Genomic DNA, 18,618 nt, shown 5'->3' on the forward strand with positions numbered 1-18,618 from the left:
TTTTTCAAAGGCTTGGAGCAGCTGGCAGACATTTGTCAATTGCAGCATCTCCAACTCTTGGTGCTTAAGTGTATCTACTTCGTATCAAATGAAGTGGAAATTTGGCAAGAGAGAATCAAGTGGATTACAAACCAGCTGATTTTGCTAACTTTTCTATGGCTATTGCTCATGTCACATGATGGCTAAGTTTCCGCAGAGCTGTGCCCTGGTAAATATCACCGTATTCAGGATGATGGCAGCCAACATGACCGAATGCGCCAGACACTAATAATTGGAGTGATTTAGTCCTCCCCACCCCCTACCCTGTGCCTTGGGTATTTACTCTCTGTGTGGATTTGGATGCATTTCTTAAGCCCTTCAAGGTCGTAAGTGACAGAGCCAGGACTAAAAGGCCATCTGTCAGATTCCAGAATGGACTGACTCTGAGACCACTGTTCTGTCCTCTAACCTTTGAACTGTCCTTGGGAAACCCCAGGTTTCACGTCCCCATCCCTGCAGTCTCTCGCCTGACAAGTCACCTTTGTAAAGATGGCTGATTAATAGTCTACATGATCAGACTAGACAATGGAGAGGGTAATTGCAGATTCATTAAAAATCAGCAAAGAGTTCCCATTGTGGCTCATCAGATTAAGAACCCTACTGGTATCCATGAGGATGCAGGTTCAATCCCTGGCCTCCCTCAGTGGGTTAAGGATCTGGTGTTGCTTCGAGTTGCAGTGTAGTTTGCAGACATGGCTTAGATCTGGCATTGCCCTGGATGTGGTGTAGGCCAGCAGCTGTAGCTCCAATTTGACCCCCTAACCCGGGAACTTCACATGCCATGAGTGTGGCCCCAAAAAGCAAAAAATAAATAAAAATAAAAAATTCAGGACTTCCCATCATGGCTCAGTGGAAACGAATCTGACTAGTAACCATGAGGAGGTAGGTTCCATCCCTGGCCTCGCTCAGTGGGTGAAGGATCCAGCATTGCCGTGAGCTGTGGTGTGGGTCACAGACATGGCTCGGATTCCGTGTTGCTCCGGCTATGGTGTAGGCCGGTGGCTACAGCTCCAATTTGACCCATAGTCTGGGAGCCTCCATATGCTACTGGTGTGGCCCTAAAGAAAAAGGCAAAAAATTCAGCAAGGTCATGGAAGCTGGAGTTCCTGAAAGGTCACCGGCAATGATGCAGTATCACAGCATCCACTTGTCATGACTCTGCCCCAGGGCCCAGCACCCACCCTGCTGCTTCCACCACTCTCTCTGCCTCTCTAATGCAAGTCAGGCAGCAAATATGTTTACCAAATAAAATAGGGAGTTTCTGATTAAATAATCCAACAACGTTTTAGTGTTTGTCTATTCAGTGGTGCTATAACATAAAAGGATTTACATAATATAAATGAGAAGAAAGGGAATATCACTTCTTTTAGGAACACAGCAATTCGTTAGGCCACCCATCCCTGGGGAGATTTATGCTTTAAGAGCTAATCTATGCTTTATAACTCAATAAAGCCATGTAAATTAAGCCATATCACAAAGCTTTTTTTTGCCGATTCCTATCCTCGTGGCTGGCTATAAATTAGATTCTGGTTAATGGGACATTTAAAATCTACGTCAGAGGCTTTCCCAGAAAGGAAAATTGGATAGAAGAATAAAATAATCAATGGTGAATGCGTTCATGAGCAAATCAAGATCCTCAAAGGCCTAAGAGGACCATCTTGGTCTTCGTTGGGGATACCTTTTCAAGCCAACAAAAGAACATGAGAGGGAGTTCCCGTCGTGGCACAGTGGTTAACGAATCCGACTAGGAACCATGAGGTTGTGGGTTCAATCCCTGGCCTCGCCCAGTGGGTTGGGGATCCGGTGTTGCCATGAGCTGTGGTGTAGGGAACCTCCATATGCCGTGGGTGCGGCCCTAGAAAAGACAAAACAAAACAAAAAGGAACATGAAAGAATCTCCAAAATAACCTTGGACTCAAACCTCACTTTCTAGGCTTTCTAAGCTCTTAACTGCTTTTTAAAAAACTGAAGTATACTTGATTTTACAATGCTCTGTTAGTTTCCAGTGTACAGCAAAGTGATTCAGTTATGCATATATATATATACATATTTATATCCTTTTTCACATTCTTTTCTATTATATATTATTATAAGATACTGAATATACTTCCCATGCTATACAGTTGGTCCTTGTTGTTTATCTGCTTTATGTATAGTAGTTTGTATTTGCTAATTCCAAACTTCTAAATAACTCCCCCCTCTCCTTTTTGATAACCATAAGCTTGTTTTCTGTGTCCATGAGTCTGTTTCTGTTTTGTCGATAAGTTTCATTTGCATCATTTCTTAGATTCCACGTAGATGTGACAGCATATGATTTTTGTCTTTGGCTTCAATTAACATGATCATCTCTAGGTCCATCCATGTTGCTGCAAATGCCTTTATTTCATCTTTTTGAGTAAGATTCCATCGTATATATGTACCACATCTTTGTCCAGTCCTCTGTCAATGGACACTTAGATTTCTTCTATGTCTTGGCTATTGCAAATAGTCCTGCTAGGAACACTGGGATGCTCGAATCTTTTCAAGGTGGTGTTTTCTCGGGATATGTGCCCAGGAGTTTGTGTGTGTAGGTGGGGACTTGGTGTGATGTGTTGGCGAAAATAAAGTGAACACTCCAGGCTATTAGAGCAGAAAAAAAAATTAATGAATTGAATTTTCTTTTTTGTGCTGTGTTAAAGAGTCCTGTAAGTGAAACATTTTAAAGATTCAAGTATTTACTAAAAAACAAACAAAAAACCTCTAAAAGAGCCTGCAAGACCATACTTTGATAACGCAGTAATTTGGAATAGTTCTTCTGCCTTTGAACACCACAAGCCAAAAATTTATTATAAAATTTCCCAGATTGTCAGCAATATACAAGTTGAGAAAGCATGTTGAAAACACACATCTGCACCCAAACCTTTTAAAAAAACTACTTTATTTTGCCTCTCCTTTTGGTTGACTCTCATCAACATGATTTCATTTTATTTAATTTAAGGTAAACGCTAAACAAGGGAATGATCTGTCCTAAATCATTAGCAATTATAGAGAGTATACGTATTTCATTATGCAAGACTGGCTATAAATTCATTTTTTAGCCCCTCCATTAATGAGAAATCTTGGCTGCACATAATAGCGGCTACGTTCAATAAACGATTCATATTTAAAAACTCATTTTCACTTCTCAGAAGCACTTTGGAAGTGATTGTTTTGTATGCTGGAAACTCTTGCTGGTTTGTGGCATCTCTGAATGCTCCGGACAGACCCACCAGGCAGAGCTAGCATATGGAACCAGGTGTCACGTGTACTTGAAGTATTCCAGACTTTCTTCCAGTCAGGCAAAAAAAGCCACTGGAGCCTCCCTCTGCTCTGTAGCAATAGAAGTTGACTGGAAACCAGAACTCAGCTATTATGCACTATTATGATGCTATTAATAATAATATTAATAATATTAGCTATTATTATGATTAGGTTCCCCCCAAATTTATTTGTTGAAGCCCTAATTCCCAGGACCTCAGCATGCCACTGTGTTGGGAGATACAGTCCTTAAAAAGGTAATTAAGTTAAATTGAGGCTATTACAGTGGGCCCTGGTCCAGTCCTACTGGTGGTTTTGTTTTGTTTTATTTTATTTTATTTTATTTTATTTTATTTTATTTTATTTTATTTTATTTTATTTTATTTTATTTATTTATTTGCTTTTCATAGTCACATGCATGGTACACAGAAGTTCCCAGGCTAGGGGTTGAATTGGAGCTGCAGCTGCCGGCCTACACTACAGCCACAGCAACACAGGATCCAAGCTGAGTCTTCCAGCTGCACTGCAGCTCATGGCAGCACCAAATCCTTAACTCACTGAGCGAGACCAGGGATCGAACCAGCATCCTCCTGGTTACTAGTTGGGTTCATTACCGCTGAGACTCCCTACTGGTATTTTTTTTTTTTTTTTTTTTTTTTTTTTGTCTTTTTAGGGCCACACCCACGGCATATGGAGGTTCCCAGGCTAGGGGTCATATCGGAGCTACAGCTGCAGGCCTACACCACAGCCACAGCAACGCGGGATCCAAGCCACGTCTTCGACCTACACCATAGCTCACAGCAACACAGGATCCTTAACCCACTGAGCAAGGCCAGGAATTGGACCTGTGTCCCCATGGATGCAAGTCAGATTCGTTTCCCCTGAGCCATGACAGGTGTTTTTATAAGAAGACATTAGCACAGGCACGCAGAGAGGAAAGGCCACGTGAGGACAGAGCAAGAAGGCAGCATCTACAGGCCCAGGGAGTGGCCTTGGGAGAAACCAAACCTGCCAACCTTGATCTTAAACTTCCAGCCTCCAGAGTTACGAAAAGATAAGATTCTATGGTTTAAGTCACCTAGTCTGTGGTATTTTATTCTGACAACCCCAGTAAACTTAGACATCAGATAGGTCTAGAGTTAAGCTGATGATTCTGCAAACATGAGCCTTGAAGGTCAGGTTCAGCTACGTCCTTATCCCATTTAGGGGGAGCCGTCTTCTGTGAGAACTGCTGTCACTGAGAAAGTTCCTTAATATCTTGAGAGATGGTATGTGACCCGGGTAATTAGAGCAACTTCCTAAGCATTTGGTTAATATGGTAGCAATAATCTTCACCAGCATTTATGGGGAGTTTATTATGTCCCAGGCTCTCTACTGCCCATGCCACGTGCATTATCTGTTCACCATCACTGCACTCCTATTAAGCAGATTTTTATTGTTATTTCCAGTTTTATAGACAGGGACTCTCTCTTGCCCATGGTCACAGAACCAGAAACCCGAACTCAGACCTAGTTATCTCAGGAGTCTGTGTGCTTAACTTCCAAGTTATATTCACTGGTAATATCAGTGATCTTCAAATGCAAGAATCTGAAAAAGAAGTGGCAGCCTTATTTTTTCCCTCTGTGACTATGATCATGGGGAAGTCCATTCTCTTCCGAGCAGGACCTGCCTTCTCCTGTCCACACCACCTCCTCCAGGAAGTCTTCCGAAACCACCCTGTCCCTAAGGACTCATTGTGAGTCTTCACTTCTACACGGCTTATTGTCTGGCTGACCTTATTATGTTCTCATGAGCATTTTGTCATATTTTATCAACTTTTTTTTTTTTTTTCCCTTTTGGGCCGCCTCACAGCATTAGGAGTTCTGAGCCAGGTTTTGAACCCAAGCTGCATCTTCAACCCACACCACAGCTGTGGCAACAGCGGTGGATCCTCAACTCATTGTGCTGGGCTGGGGATTAAACCCACGACCCTGGCACTGCAGAGACATCCTTGATCCCGATGTGCCACAGTGGGAACTCCATATTTGACCAACTTTTATTCAAGGCGTGGCTGTGGCTATTGTGTAACAGGAACCCCCTGTGACTTTCACCTCTTCACTCAAGACAGTGTGGGGCGACAAGCTGGTTTGTCTGGAGATGACCCCAGGAGCTTACCTGGGGTAGGCTAGATAAAGAGCCAGCTGGACTAGGAGCTCTTTCTCCAGGGGTGGGAGGAGTCTGACAGCCTACAAAGATCTGGCATCTAAACCCAGAGTACCAGGGCCCTGCCAGTAAGCTTGCCCCTCGCTAGCAAGCCTGCTCTCATACTAGTTCTATTTGAAGGATGAGATGTTCGAATTGTATTTTAAAAGCTGCCCAAGTCATGCTAACATACAGGCAGGAGACTGGCTGGAGAACAGGAGAGAAGCACCTCTGCTCCTGCCCATGAGGGTATTACCTGGGGTGAATCGGTCAGCTCCGCGAAGCACTGGCCACACAGCTGGGGGTCAGTGATGTCCTTCCCACCCCCCTTCTTGCTAGAGCCCTCTAGGACTCCGCTCAACTGATGGTTGATGGACTGTCGGCCCAAGTAAAATGGAAAAGCTTCACCACAAGGACCACCAGAGGGCCCTTGGGAGTGGAGTGGCCAACTTGTCCTGGTTTTAAAACTCAAAGTCCCATGTCCCCTCACCCTCAGGGAAACCAGATGGCTTCTGTTGCTGCTGAGGGAACAGGTGACCTTTCTGCAGCTTCTGGACCTGCTGCTTAGGGCTCTGAGATTCAAAATAGGCAGCCCTTGAACTTCTGCTTGTGGGCCATCAGAGCTGGGTGGGGACTGTCCACTGTCCTGGTTGATGCCTCACTGTGACCTTGAGTGTCCGCCAGGGGGGAAGATGAGTCAAGCCTTCAGCAGCGGGAGAAGTTAGACATGTTAGCACCAGAGAGCTACAAGAGATAACAAACAGGGAAAGCCACCACTGAGTTTTAAATTTAACCTGTACATGTGGACACTGCCTGATTGCAGGTGCATCTCACATTTGCCATGAGGTTTGGTTTTTCTGTGTTTCCATGAAGAGTTTTCACGGGGCTTATCCAAGCCTCTTCTGACCCCTTTTGTGGGGACAGGCCTCCAAATGTCAGTTTCCAGACAAGATCAGCTATTTTTTCCCAAGGGCAAGAATTTCGAAAGAGAATTTGACCAGCTGTAAAAGACATTTCTGGGACAACTGGGGAAATTCAAATATATAGACCGACCAGAAGATGACATTCATTTTGTTACAGCTGTGGTTATGGTGACATGGTTAGGTGAGAAAGTGTCCTCATTTTTTAGAGGAGTGTCCTGAAATATTTAAGGGTAATACATCATAATGTCTGTAGTTTATTCAGCAAAAAATGATAAAGTAAATATAAAGACAAAAATATTCGAAGCTACAGTATTTGGGGCATTGTGTGGAGAAGAAGTGGGTCCCCCCTCAACCACCGCCTCTATATGATGAAGTAGGATGATGATGGTTCATAAAGAGAAACTTGAAATGGTTCATGTTTGGCCTGTTTACTATTAAGGGATAAGAACATGTGTGATTGTTAATTGTCCAAATATTTTGTCCCAAAGTGGCTTAAACATCAAAGATATTATAATTTTTCAAAGCCCAAAGATAGATAAAGCCTGGCCTACTGCACAGGATACATTTTTAGGGAGCACGGACTTGGGTGCTGGCAGGGAGCTGGGACCCCAGTACCATCAATATCTAACTGTGTGACCTTGAAAAGGTCAAGGAGCCACATGGAGATGTAGGCTTCCCCTCTGTGAAATGGGGTTAGAAATGCCTTCTGGAGCTCCCATCGTGGCTCAGTGGAAATGTATCTGACCAGTATCCATAAGGACGAAGGTTTGATCCCTGGCCTCACTCAGTGGGTTAAGGATCCGGCATTGCCATGAGCTGTGTGGTATAGGTCACAGATGCGGCTTGGATCCTGCATTGCTGTGGCTGTGCTGTAGGCTGGCTCCTGCAGCTCCAAGTGGACCCCTAGCCTGGGAACTTCCATATGCCGCATATGTGGCCCTTAAAAAAAAAAAGAATGCCTTATGCTGTGGCTGTGCTGTAGGCTGGCTCCTGCAGCTCCAAGTGGACCCCTAGCCTGGGAACTTCCATATGCCGCATATGTGGCCCTTAAAAAAAAAAAGGCCATGATGGGGAGCACATCAACGCTAAGGCTAAGAAGCTTGCCAGCGATATTTTAATCAATAAGTGGGATGGTCTTTTATAGGGAAGGAGGGGGGACATTTTATTTTTTTTTTCAATGTACAAAAAGTCCAAACAAAGAGCCCCCCCCCCCCCAGAGAGACCTGACTGCCAGGTTTAGAACTAACTCTCCTCTCTGTGGAATAGAACCCCTGATCCATTAAACGAATAGCGTTGGAAACCCAGGGCTGTCCTGGGAACTTCGTGTCATAAGAAATAGCCCTGGGACATTTAGCTGATAAAAATGACTTTTAAAGGAAAAGCAGGTTTCCATTTTTAGTTAGTCCAACCTGTATTTAGATACGAAGGAAATTAAATTTCATGTAAGTCAGGATTCATGTTTCTCCAATTTCTAACCTTGAACCTCATAAAAATGACTCCATTTTTCAAACAGAACCTAGGGGCCAAGCGTCACTAGATGTCATTAATTTTCATCTTCAGCACAACCTAATGAAGTGGATATTATTGTTGAGTTAGCCCCCATGGCACAGAAGTAGTGGCTATCAGAGGTGAGGTCTCACGCCCAGAGGCCATAGCTGGAAAGGCAGCACGGCCTTTGATGAGAAACCCTGCAACCTGGCTGGGACCTAACTCCATCCCTCTCCTCTGCCCCGCTGCCCACAAGCCATAGAACAGGAACATGGATTTCAAGGCGTCCTGGTCCCGTGTCTCCCAGGTAACATGAACGTGATGATGGGAAAAAGCCCACTGGATCCTGAGGATCAAGTCAGGTAATACATGAATGCGTGCAAAGCATTTAGAACAGCTCTGGCACATAGCCGGTGTTCTGTGACCTAAGTTAACTTGTTAAATACATTCAGCCTGGCCAGCTGACCTTTTTACGCCACCTCACTCATGGATAAACTCAGCTGGTGGCACCTCCATATGTCACTATCAAGAGAGGACAGGAGGAGTTCCTGTGGTGTCGAAACAGGATCGGTGGCATCTCTGCAGCACCAGGTCACAGGTTCAATCCCCAGCCCAGCACAGTGGCTTAAAAGATCTGGCTTTGCTGCAGTTGTGGGGTAGGTTACAACTGTGGTTCGATGTGACCCTTGGCCTAGGAATTCCACATGCAGCCAAAAAAAAAAAAAAAAGAAAAGAAAAAAAGAAAAGAAAGAAGGTGTTCCCGTCGTGGCTCACTGGTAATGAACCCGACTAGTATCCATGAGGATAAGGGTTTGATCCCTGGCCCTACTCAGTGGATTAAGGATCCAGCATTGCCATGAGCTGTGGTGTAGGTCACAGATGCAGCATGGATCTGGAGTTGCTGTGGCTGTGGTGTAGGTTGGAGCTGCAGCTCTGATTAGACCTCTAGCTTGGGAATCTCCTTATGCTGCAACTTCAGCCCCCCCACCTCACCCCAAAAGAAAGAAAGAGAAAAGAAAGGGGAAAAAAAAGAGAGAGGGCTAGAGCTGGGCTTCTAGCCCCAAAGACCCTGTCTCAGCCCCAGTGTGCCCTCGGCCTGACTTCATGGACAACTTTTCTGCACACCAGGTAGTCAAGACCCACTGTGAGATCTGTAAAACTGGCCAGCGCAGGAGTTCAAAACACCTACTTTGGGGATTAACAGTGTTTTGTGATCCAAAGACCAGTTTTCATCCCATGTGATAAGGGAATCTCTGGGGCTAAGAATATCTTGAAAGATGGAATTCAGCCAGAAACTCCTGAGGATAAACCTGGTTATAAATAGCTTATGTTGCAGCTGCGTAAACATAAATCCCCTCCCACATACATTCCAGCCATGGATAGAAGATGGATTGGCTTCAGCTGACCTAGGATTGGAGTGTTTTCTAAGGTGTTTTTGTATTTGTCCCCAGCACAAGGATTTCAGACTGGGTGTAAATGTAGGGTGCAAGGGATGCCGGGCGTCGCAACGTTACAAAACACAGAAGAGACGATTCAAAGCGAGGGAAAGAGAGAGTGGTTCCTAAAGTCGAAAGAGGAGTTTGTACTAGCCACAGATGTAAACAGTTCATTCATTCACTCATTCATTCATTGGCTCATCTGTTCATTCAACCCACTCTCATGGGCCTCTGTGTTGCCCCTGGCTCTGGGCAAGGCTCGAGGGTAGATGGAAGAGCAAGGCTGGGTCCCTGAACTTGGGGAAGGGAGTGATGTGATGGATCAGAGATCACACTTGACCTTGGGTGGCCATCCCCTCCATGTCCTGGACACACTTTCAATCCTAGGTGGATGGAGTTGGGGCCCAACATGGTCCCACTCACAGGGCTGAGCCTTTTATCCCCATTGGAGTTGGTGAGCTGGCTTAAAACCTTGCCGAGTGCAGGGATGGTCATCCCACTTACACCCCCACTCCTGACGCTCTGCAGTGCTGCCCCCCACCCCACCCCACCCCCACCGGCTCTTTCTTGCTGAAAAACATTCAGGGGAGTTGCGATTCAGGCCCCTCCTAGAAATTCCCTTTATTTTCCATTTGTAGTCTCTCTCTCTTTCTTCCTCCTTCTCTCCCTCTAAAGAATGAATTATATATCCCTTAGGCACATATAATTAAAGAAAGAAAATTAAATCTAATATATCCTAAACCATCAGGTTCATGCTTATTTACTCTGTGCTCATCCCTTGCTACTAATGCTCTTATTGATTATAGCCTATACCATGAAGAAGAGGGAAGAAATATTAGTTGCAATTGATAAGGGAAACAAGGGCCCTTTTACCATGCTTGAAATGCAATCATGGGATCAGCATTCATTGTGCACCTGCTGTGTGCCCAGACTCAGGACTTGGAAGGACCCAATCAAAGACGGGCATGCGTTCTTGTCCTACTGGCCACATGCCTGGCCAGCCGCCCCAGGACAAGGGATAAATAAGCACTCAATCCGGACAAGCTCCCCGCGCTCACCTCATTCATCCTTTCTGTCTTGAATCAGTCCCTTGACCTCTCTCACCCTCCACTTTCTCATCGGCCCCTGATCCAAAGCAAGACATTGTGACACAGCGGCGTCAACGTGGCTGTTTTCTTGGGGGGGATGTTTCATGACACAGTTACATCGATGAGCCTGTCCAAATATAAAACGAGCATTATGTAGAGCCAGCGTTTCCAATCTTCACTGCTCTGTTTCCCATCCTGAGCATTCATCCCTCATTAGGGGACAGTTTTTTGGTTTTTTTCCTTCTGTGTTGTCTAAACTGTTTTTGGAGTCTGTTCTTTTATTTAGAAGTGTTTTCTAAAAATCTATTTGAGTGGAATTAGTCTCCATGGATATGTTCCCTGCTCCAGAAAGTCCCCAGTTAATTCTATTAAATGTAATTTATGTGTGTTTCTGTGTACTGAGAAGATGATTGGAAATTTATTTGAAGCTTCCCTCTGCAATCTGAAAAGGAGAGTTTCCCTATCTGGTTGGAGGGGTAGGTCAGGATGGGTTGTTTTGTTTTATTTCATTTTTGCCTTTTTTTTTTTTTTAGGGCTACACCTGCAGTCTATGGAGGTTCCCAGGTTAGGGGTTGAATTGGAGCTGTAGCCACTGGCCTACGCCACAGCCACAGCAACGCGGAATCCAAGCCACGTCTGTGACACATTTCACAGCTCACAGCAATGCCAGATCCTTAGCCCCCCTGAGTGAGGCCAGGGATAGGACTCAAATCCTCATGGATACTAGTCGGATTCATTTCTGCTACGCCACAGCAGGAACTCCCAGGTTGGGAAAGTTTTAATTTAGGAATTCTAAATGTGTAGGAATGGTGGAAATTTCTGACACTTACTAAGCTGCAGCCTTGACTAAGTCCCTTAACGTCTCAGAGACTCAGTTTTCTTATCTGTCAAATGGGCATGACAGCACCTGCTGAAACTGGGAGACCTTAGGAGAGAACGAACCCTGAGATCTTGTAAACCTTAATGGGAAGAGCCTGAAAAGAAACACGACTGAACTTGACTAAGTCACACCTCACCTGTGGTGTCAGAAGAGGCTGCGTAACTTAGAAATGGAGCAGACCTGGTGCAGGAATGTTGTTCGGGACTCTTGTGGAGGCCAGAAGCTGGGTCTGCACCCCTGCAGGTGGGGTGAGGCTCCCTCTGTCAGAAATTTTAAGAAGAGGTCAGGCCAGGAAATAAAAACTCAGGAGAGGAGCTTTAGATGCAGCTGAAAGAGGGAAGTAAAAACCAACTGTCCATCTCCATCAACCCAGGAAACATCGGGAGCTTCCAGGTGGTCAAGGGGGCCAGGCGATGCCCTGGAGAGGCAGGCGAGGTGACCAGCTAGTCCCTGTGCTGTATTTCTCTTCCATTTTTCCAGTCTTCGGTGATGTCTCTTGCTTGGCTTAACTGAAGAGTTCAGCTGTGCTTGAGTACAGGAAAGAGTTTTTCACAAAAAAAACAATCCCCTGTGCTTCACAAAGCCCTCTTTCCCTGCTTTCATTGTCTAATTGTCAGTCTCTTTCATCAAAGCAGCCTCATCCAGGTAATAAGACTTTGTCCCACTCACTTCTGAAGGTCAGTCTCATACTTCAGTGAAAATCCCTTAAGCTGCTGGAGCCAGAAGTCCAGGCAGCTCTGGGAGGAGGGAGGAATCGTGGGTTTCTAACTCGTGGACAGTGCCCCTGCCTTGCCTGAGTCTTGGGGTGGGGGTGAGGTGATGAGGGGTTGGGGGGGGTGGAGAAAAAACACCTCCCTAAGCGACTGTCACCTGGAGTGGTCGTTCTCTCGCCTTCCGTTGGTCATCTCTGCTGATGCCGCTTATTTTCTCAGCCCCTCTTGGAGGGCTGGCTCCTCACAGCTCTCCCAGGCTCCGATGGTCCCTTATGCAACTTGATCTGCAGCTTCTCACTCACTTTCCTCTGATGTTGGGGATGGGGGCGTATGGAAGTCTACAGTGACCAAGCATGTCCATCCCTCAGCCACCAGAACTTCAGGGGGCAGCCCTTGGTTCTCCGCCAGAATATCTATCATGTCATCTCCCTAGGAATCCTTCCTCACTCAGCCCCGGGGATGACTGGGAAATGGGGGGTCAGTTTCACTGGTCACTTTCATCTTCTCCCAGGCAGTCCCAGGCCCAGCCAGCCATTCCCTGTGGTGCTTCAACTCAAGGACCAGAGAGACGGCACGTGGGAGCACCCTTCTCTCCACAAAGAATCCAGGGGCAGGGAGATCTGTCCCCACTCCCACCCGCTCCAGGGACCCTTGGAGAGAAGGGACACTCTGCTGAAAAGCTCTCTCCCAGTAAGCTTTACAGGAAGACCAACTGCCCAGAGCTGGCTAATTGGGCTTGTTTGTTTGTTGCTATGTTGGTTTTTTTTGTTTGCTTTTTTTTTTTTGAAAAATTCACACTCTATAAAATGCATGATTTTAAAATGTGCAGCTTGGTGGGTCTTAGCACGTTCACAAGACTGTGCCACCACCACTGTGTAGCACCAGAATATTTTCATCGTCCCCAAAAGCAGCAGTCTCCTCCCATCCCCCCCTCTCTCCAGCCTCTGCTTTTTGTCTCTGAGTTTGCCAGTTTCAGAGATTTCATACACATGGAATTGTACAATATGTTGTCTTTTGTGCTGGGCTGCTTTTACTTAGGACAGTGTCTTCTAGGCTCACCCCTGGTGTCTCACGTATCTTTTCATAACTGAATAATAGTCCACTGTATGAATACACTAGATTTAACTTGCCTGTTCATCACTTGGTGGACATCTGAGTTCTTTGGCTGTTTTTTGAACTTAGATTGTGGGCCTCTTGGGTGCCCTTATTTGGGAATATAGTCAAAACACTTCCAATACTCAGACCACCATATTATTGCCTAAAGTTAGAACTAAGCTTCCTTGGCAGCAAATAAATGAGGGTAGAGAAGGCGGGGGGTAGGGGTGGGGGTGGGATTGGACAGGTCTCCCCTCCTCCTCTAAGCCTGGGTAGTGCCAGCAGCAGGTGGCCTCAAGCAAGACAGCTGAGACCAGCAGAGAGCCGAAGCCCCAGTGGAGACGTGGACAGCAGAGAGTGGTCAGTATGCAGCAAAAGAAGGCTGGAACAAGTGGTATACTGATGAACCAGGCCTAAAAAAGACTCCAAGCCTGCTTTGTAGTGTTTGCTAATTGCCCTGATGGAAACACTCCCATGACTGCTGGTTTCAGGCTACCCAGCAGGATGACCCTGCACACAGAGTTGGGAAAAGAGCCCTGCACAGTGGGCTCTGGGAGTTGGTACCCGCGGCTCCAGGACACCACTGGCGGGAACCCAGGCTCATGAACATCCATGAGGTAGCAGCTCCCCGGGGACCTCAAGGAAAGAGGTGGGGACTCTCTGAGATGGTCTGTTTCCAGCAAGAAGCACCAAACACTGTGCCCAATGTGTGTTTCTCTTCTCTGACCCCACTCCAAAACATCAGTCACCTCTTTGCATTAGCCACAAAGCCAGACTATCCCTGGACAACTCACTCACGGTGAATCCTTTGCTTCCTTATCGCACGGGGTCACCTAAAAAGCCCTTCTAGTCAAGGCAGATTTCTCACTACTCTTCCCAAAGAGGAACGTGGATCATATAAAATGCTTCATCATAGCTGAATTATAACTCCACGGGAATTTCTTTTAAGAATTTGTGGTTAGGAGAATGAGCCCATGCTAAATGATGTGTGTCTGTGTAATAGTTCACAGTCTTATGATAATACTTCATAGGGAATAAAGTGACAAGCATGAAATTTGAAAAAGTGTCCAATTTTGGCATTCCCAGCGTGGCTCAGCAGAAATGAATCTGACTAGCATCCATGAGGATGCATTCAATCCCTGGCCTCACTCCGTGGGTTAAAGATTTGGCGTTGCCATGAACTGTAGAGTAGGTCACAGACGAGGCTTGGATTCCACGTTGCTGTGACTGTGGTGTAGACTAGTGGCTACCGCTCCAATTCGACCCCTAGGAGGTTCCCCTGGGAACCTCCATATGGCATGGGTGCAGCCCTAAAAAGATTTAAAAAAAAAAAAAGTTGTCCAGTTTTTAAAGTTGAGGCATAACCGACCCCACATTCTATTAGTGTCAGGTGTACAGTGTAATGATTCAGTGTTTGTGTGTACTGAGCACTCATCACTACCGTAGATCTAGTTACATGTGTCACCATACATAGTTACAATTTTTTGTCTAGTGGTGAGAACTTTCAAGATCTCCTCTCGTAGCTACTTTCAAACAGGTCAGACCGTGTTATGAACTCTAGTCACCATGCTGTGCACTGCATCCCAGGACTTACTCCTACTGTGAAACAGGATGTTTGTAACTTTTGACCCCCTTCACCCATTCTGCTCACCCAAGGGTCTGATGTTTGACGTCCAACATGGTAACTATTCATCCCATGTGGCTGTTAAGCACATGGTGTGTGATTAGAACAAACTGAGAGGTGCCCGGAAGGTAAAATATGCACTGGATTTTGAGCACATAGTAATAAAAAAGATGGTAAAATGTCTCATTAATAAACTGTGTAACAATTACATCTCGAAATGATAATATTAGGGATATATTGGATGAAATAAAATAGATGATTAAAATTAATTTCATTTGCTTATTTTTTCTTATAAAGGCTGCGCCTGTGGTATATGGAAGCACCCAGGCCAGGGATCTGATTGGAGCTGCAGCTGCCAACCTATGCCACAGCCACAGCCACATCAAATCTGAGCTACATCTGAGACCTTGTGGCAACACCAGATCCTTAACCTACTGGGATAGGCCAGGGATCAAACCCACATCCTCACAGACACTATGTTGGGGTTCTTAACCCACTGAGCTGCAACGAGAACTCCTAGATTGCATTTTATTTCTGTTTGAAGAGCTGATCTACGTGATATTATTAGACACCTCTCAACCAGTTTAAACACCAGGAACTACCATTTATTACAGTTTATGAAGTGTCCACACCAAATCAAGCAATTTACGTTTATCATTTCAATTCGTTGTTACAAGAATTTTTCTTTTGAAGGATTTATTATTCTTTTTTTATATATAGGTGAAAAAATGGAAGGTTAGAGAAGTTAAGTAACTTATTCAAGGTCACCCAGGTAATTGAACCAAATCAATCTTTTGGCTCAAATACCTGTGCTCTTACCCTTTCTGCTAAAGAAAATAAAAGATACCCCGGAGTTCCCATCATGGAAACGAATCTGACTAGCATCCATGAGGACACAGGTTCAATCCCTGGCCTTGCTCGTGGGTTACCGATCCGGCGTTGCTATGAGCTGTGGTGTAGGTCACAGACATGGCTCAGATCTGGCATTGCTGTGGCTGTGGTGCAGGCCAGCAGCTACAGCTCCAATTCCCCCCTGAGCCTGGGAACTTCCATATGCTGTGCGTACAGCCCTAAAAAGACCAAAAAAAAAAAAAAGGAGTTCCCGTCGTGGCGCAGTGGTTAACGAATCCAACTAGGAACCATGAGGTTGCACGTTCGGTCCCTGCCCTTGCTCAGTGGGTTAACGATCCGGCGTTGCCGTGAGCTGTGGTGTAGGTGGCAGACGCGGCTCGGATCCCGCGTTGCTGTGGCTCTGGCATAGGCCGGTGGCTGCAGCTCCGATTCAACCCCTAGCCTGGGAACCTCCATATGCCGCGGGATCGGCCCAAGAAATAGCAACAACAACAACAAAAAAGACAAAAAAAAAAAGAAAGAAAGAAAAAAGAAAAGAAAGGCTTTCCTAATCCATAATATATATGTATGTTCATAAGGAAGTTAGTTAACCTGTTAGCTATTTGTTTTGATAAATTATTTAGATATATTTTCAAACTTATGGAAAGCTACAAGAATCTAAGAATAGTACAAGGAGCTCCCCCATATGAGATTCACAATTATCTGGGGGAGGCAAAGCAGGTGCATTAAGGGGGTTAAGAGAAGGAAAGAATTTTTTTCTGAATCATTTGGGAGGAAATTGGAGACATCACATTTGTTTACCCTTAAATATTACCGTGTGTGTTTTGTAAGAACAAAGACTTGGTCTTATTCACACCACAAGCCAATGACCAAACTCTGGAGACTTAGCAGAGATACAAAATCCTTATCTAACTGGAGTCTGTATTCAGATGGCTTCCGTTGTCCTCATAGTGTCCTTTTCAGCTAAACTTTCCCCTTTGGTTCAGAATCCAGTCCAAGGTCACGCATTCCTTTTTTTTTTTTTTTTTTTTTTTTTTTTTTTTTTTTTTTTTTTTTAAGGGCCACCCTTGCAGCATATGGAGGTTCCCAGGCTAGGGGTCGAATCAGAGCTGTAGCCGCTGGCCTACACCACAGCTCACGACAATGTCGGATCCTTACCCCAAAGAGCGAGGCCAGGGATCGAACCCACGTCCTCATGGATCCTAGTCGGGTTCATCAACCCCTGAGCCACAAATGTGTGGTCATGTCACCTAATCACCTTTCATCTACAGCCATTTCTCAGCTTTACATGCTGCTCGATGTTGCCAGTTTTGCAGAACACAGGCCAGCTCTTGGTAGCAGGTCTCTCAGTGTTGTTTGGCGGGCCTTCCCTCGTGATGAGATTTAAGTTATGCATTTCAGCAGGAGGACTGCTGGAGAGCTCTTTGTCTCTCTCAGCCTGAACTTGCTCGATGCTTGTAAATACCATCTATAGCACTCTGGCAAAAATACGCAAAGATTATATAGAAAATAAGTCTTTCAAAAACATTTCTGGGTTTCAAAATGACTCCGATACTCGGTGTGAAGAACAAATGTTAACCTTAGGTACAAAGTGGGAGAAGTGCTGAAAATAATAAATACAGGGCGTTCCCGTCGTGGCGCAGTGGTTGGCGAATCCGACTAGGAACCATGAGGTTGCGGGTTCAGTCCCTGCCCTTGCTCAGTGGGTTAACGATCCGGCGTTGCCGTGAGCGGTGGTGTAGGTGGCAGACACAGCTCGGATCCCGCGTTGCTGTGGCTCTGGCGTAGGCCGGTGGCTGCAGCTCCGATTCGACCCCTAGCCTGGGAACCTCCATATGCCGTGGGAAGCAGCCCTAGAAAAGGCAAAAAGACCAAAAAAAAAAAAAAAAAAAAAAAAAGCAAAAATATAGAGAAATTCAAAATCCATGAGGAAGAAAATAACAGGGTCAGAAAGAAATAGTTATGGTTGGAGATTTCCACACCTCTCAGTAATTAGCAGAAAAGTTAGTCAAAAAAAAAAAATAAGTGAGGTTATGGAAGCTTTGACTGTCAGTAAAGCTGGCTTAACTGGCATTTACTGAACAATGATAGAATACACAGTCTCTTTTCCAGAATACATGGAACATCCACTAAGAGAGACTGTATGCTGAGTCATAAAACATAGATCTCGATAAATTCCAAAATATTGAAATCTTTAACAAGTATATTTTTGAATCATAACAAAATTAAATTTGAAATATCTAGACATCTAGGTAGCTAGAAGTCTCCAAATGCTTGGAAATTAAGCAACATACCTCCAAACGATGTTTAGGTCAAAGAAGAAATCGTAAGCAGTAAGAAAACATTGGCACTGAAAATTGACAATAAAAACACAGCATATTAAAAAATCAACAACTCTACTAAAGCATGAATTTAAAGAAATGATTTTGAAGAAATAGCTTTAAAATTGATTTTAAAGACATAGCTTGAAATCTCAGACCATGTATTTGAAGTCATTCTTCTTGAATGTAAGTTTCCATATTATGGGCTAGAAAAATGCAGGTGATTAAACCCAAATACATAGAAAAGAGGAAAGAAATAAAGATAAGAGTATAAATTGAAAATAGACTCAAAAATTGATAAGAAATAAAAATAACAGGGACAATAGTTGCTTCTTGGAAGAAATTAAAGAAATTTTAAAAAATCAAATTATCTATCCTACTCATTTCCTTCCTGAGTAAAATATTTCAAAAGATCAACTAGAGCATCAGGATTAGTAACTTTGATTATCCCTTAGCAACACTGATTTTATCAGCTGACAGCTGATGGGAGAGCCTGAGCTATACAGAATATGGGGTATAGGAATTTGATCTTATATAACCAAAGGAGCTGGTTAAACAGTCTCTGTGAAGCAATGGCTTCAGTGACTGAAGCCTATAGGTCTTTAGGTGGGAATTAAAAGGGGACATAAAGTAGGAGAAATCAGGACAAACAAGGAGGACCAGCTGGAATGCAGGAGCACAATTTAGAACCTGCACTGGTTT

The 18,618-nt window shown here is 44.8% G+C and overlaps 1 protein-coding gene across 8 annotated transcripts in view; it reads left to right on the plus strand.

Annotated features, from left to right (window-relative positions):
- The window catches only part of PLPP4 (phospholipid phosphatase 4), a 542,787-nt gene that overhangs the window by 473,695 nt on the left and 50,474 nt on the right, over positions 1 to 18,618 (plus strand). For 7 of the 8 annotated variants that reach the window (XM_084995727.1, XM_084995734.1, XM_084995733.1 and 4 more), the window contains exon 8: positions 12,536 to 15,010. The exons of the other annotated variant lie outside the window; for it this stretch is intronic. In XM_084995727.1, coding sequence (XP_084851853.1) covers positions 12,536 to 12,903 — 368 coding nt within the window. In that variant the 3' untranslated portion in view covers positions 12,904 to 15,010. Of the gene's footprint in view, positions 1 to 12,535; positions 15,011 to 18,618 lie in introns of those variants that run through there. 8 annotated transcript variants of the gene reach the window in all.

Source organism: Sus scrofa, chromosome 14 (genome assembly GCF_054392235.1).
Source record: "Sus scrofa isolate SSC_HxYL_T2T_F1_AM1 chromosome 14, Sscrofa_HxYL_maternal_Yorkshire_Landrace_v2.0, whole genome shotgun sequence".
NCBI classification, from domain to species: domain Eukaryota; kingdom Metazoa; phylum Chordata; class Mammalia; order Artiodactyla; family Suidae; genus Sus; species Sus scrofa.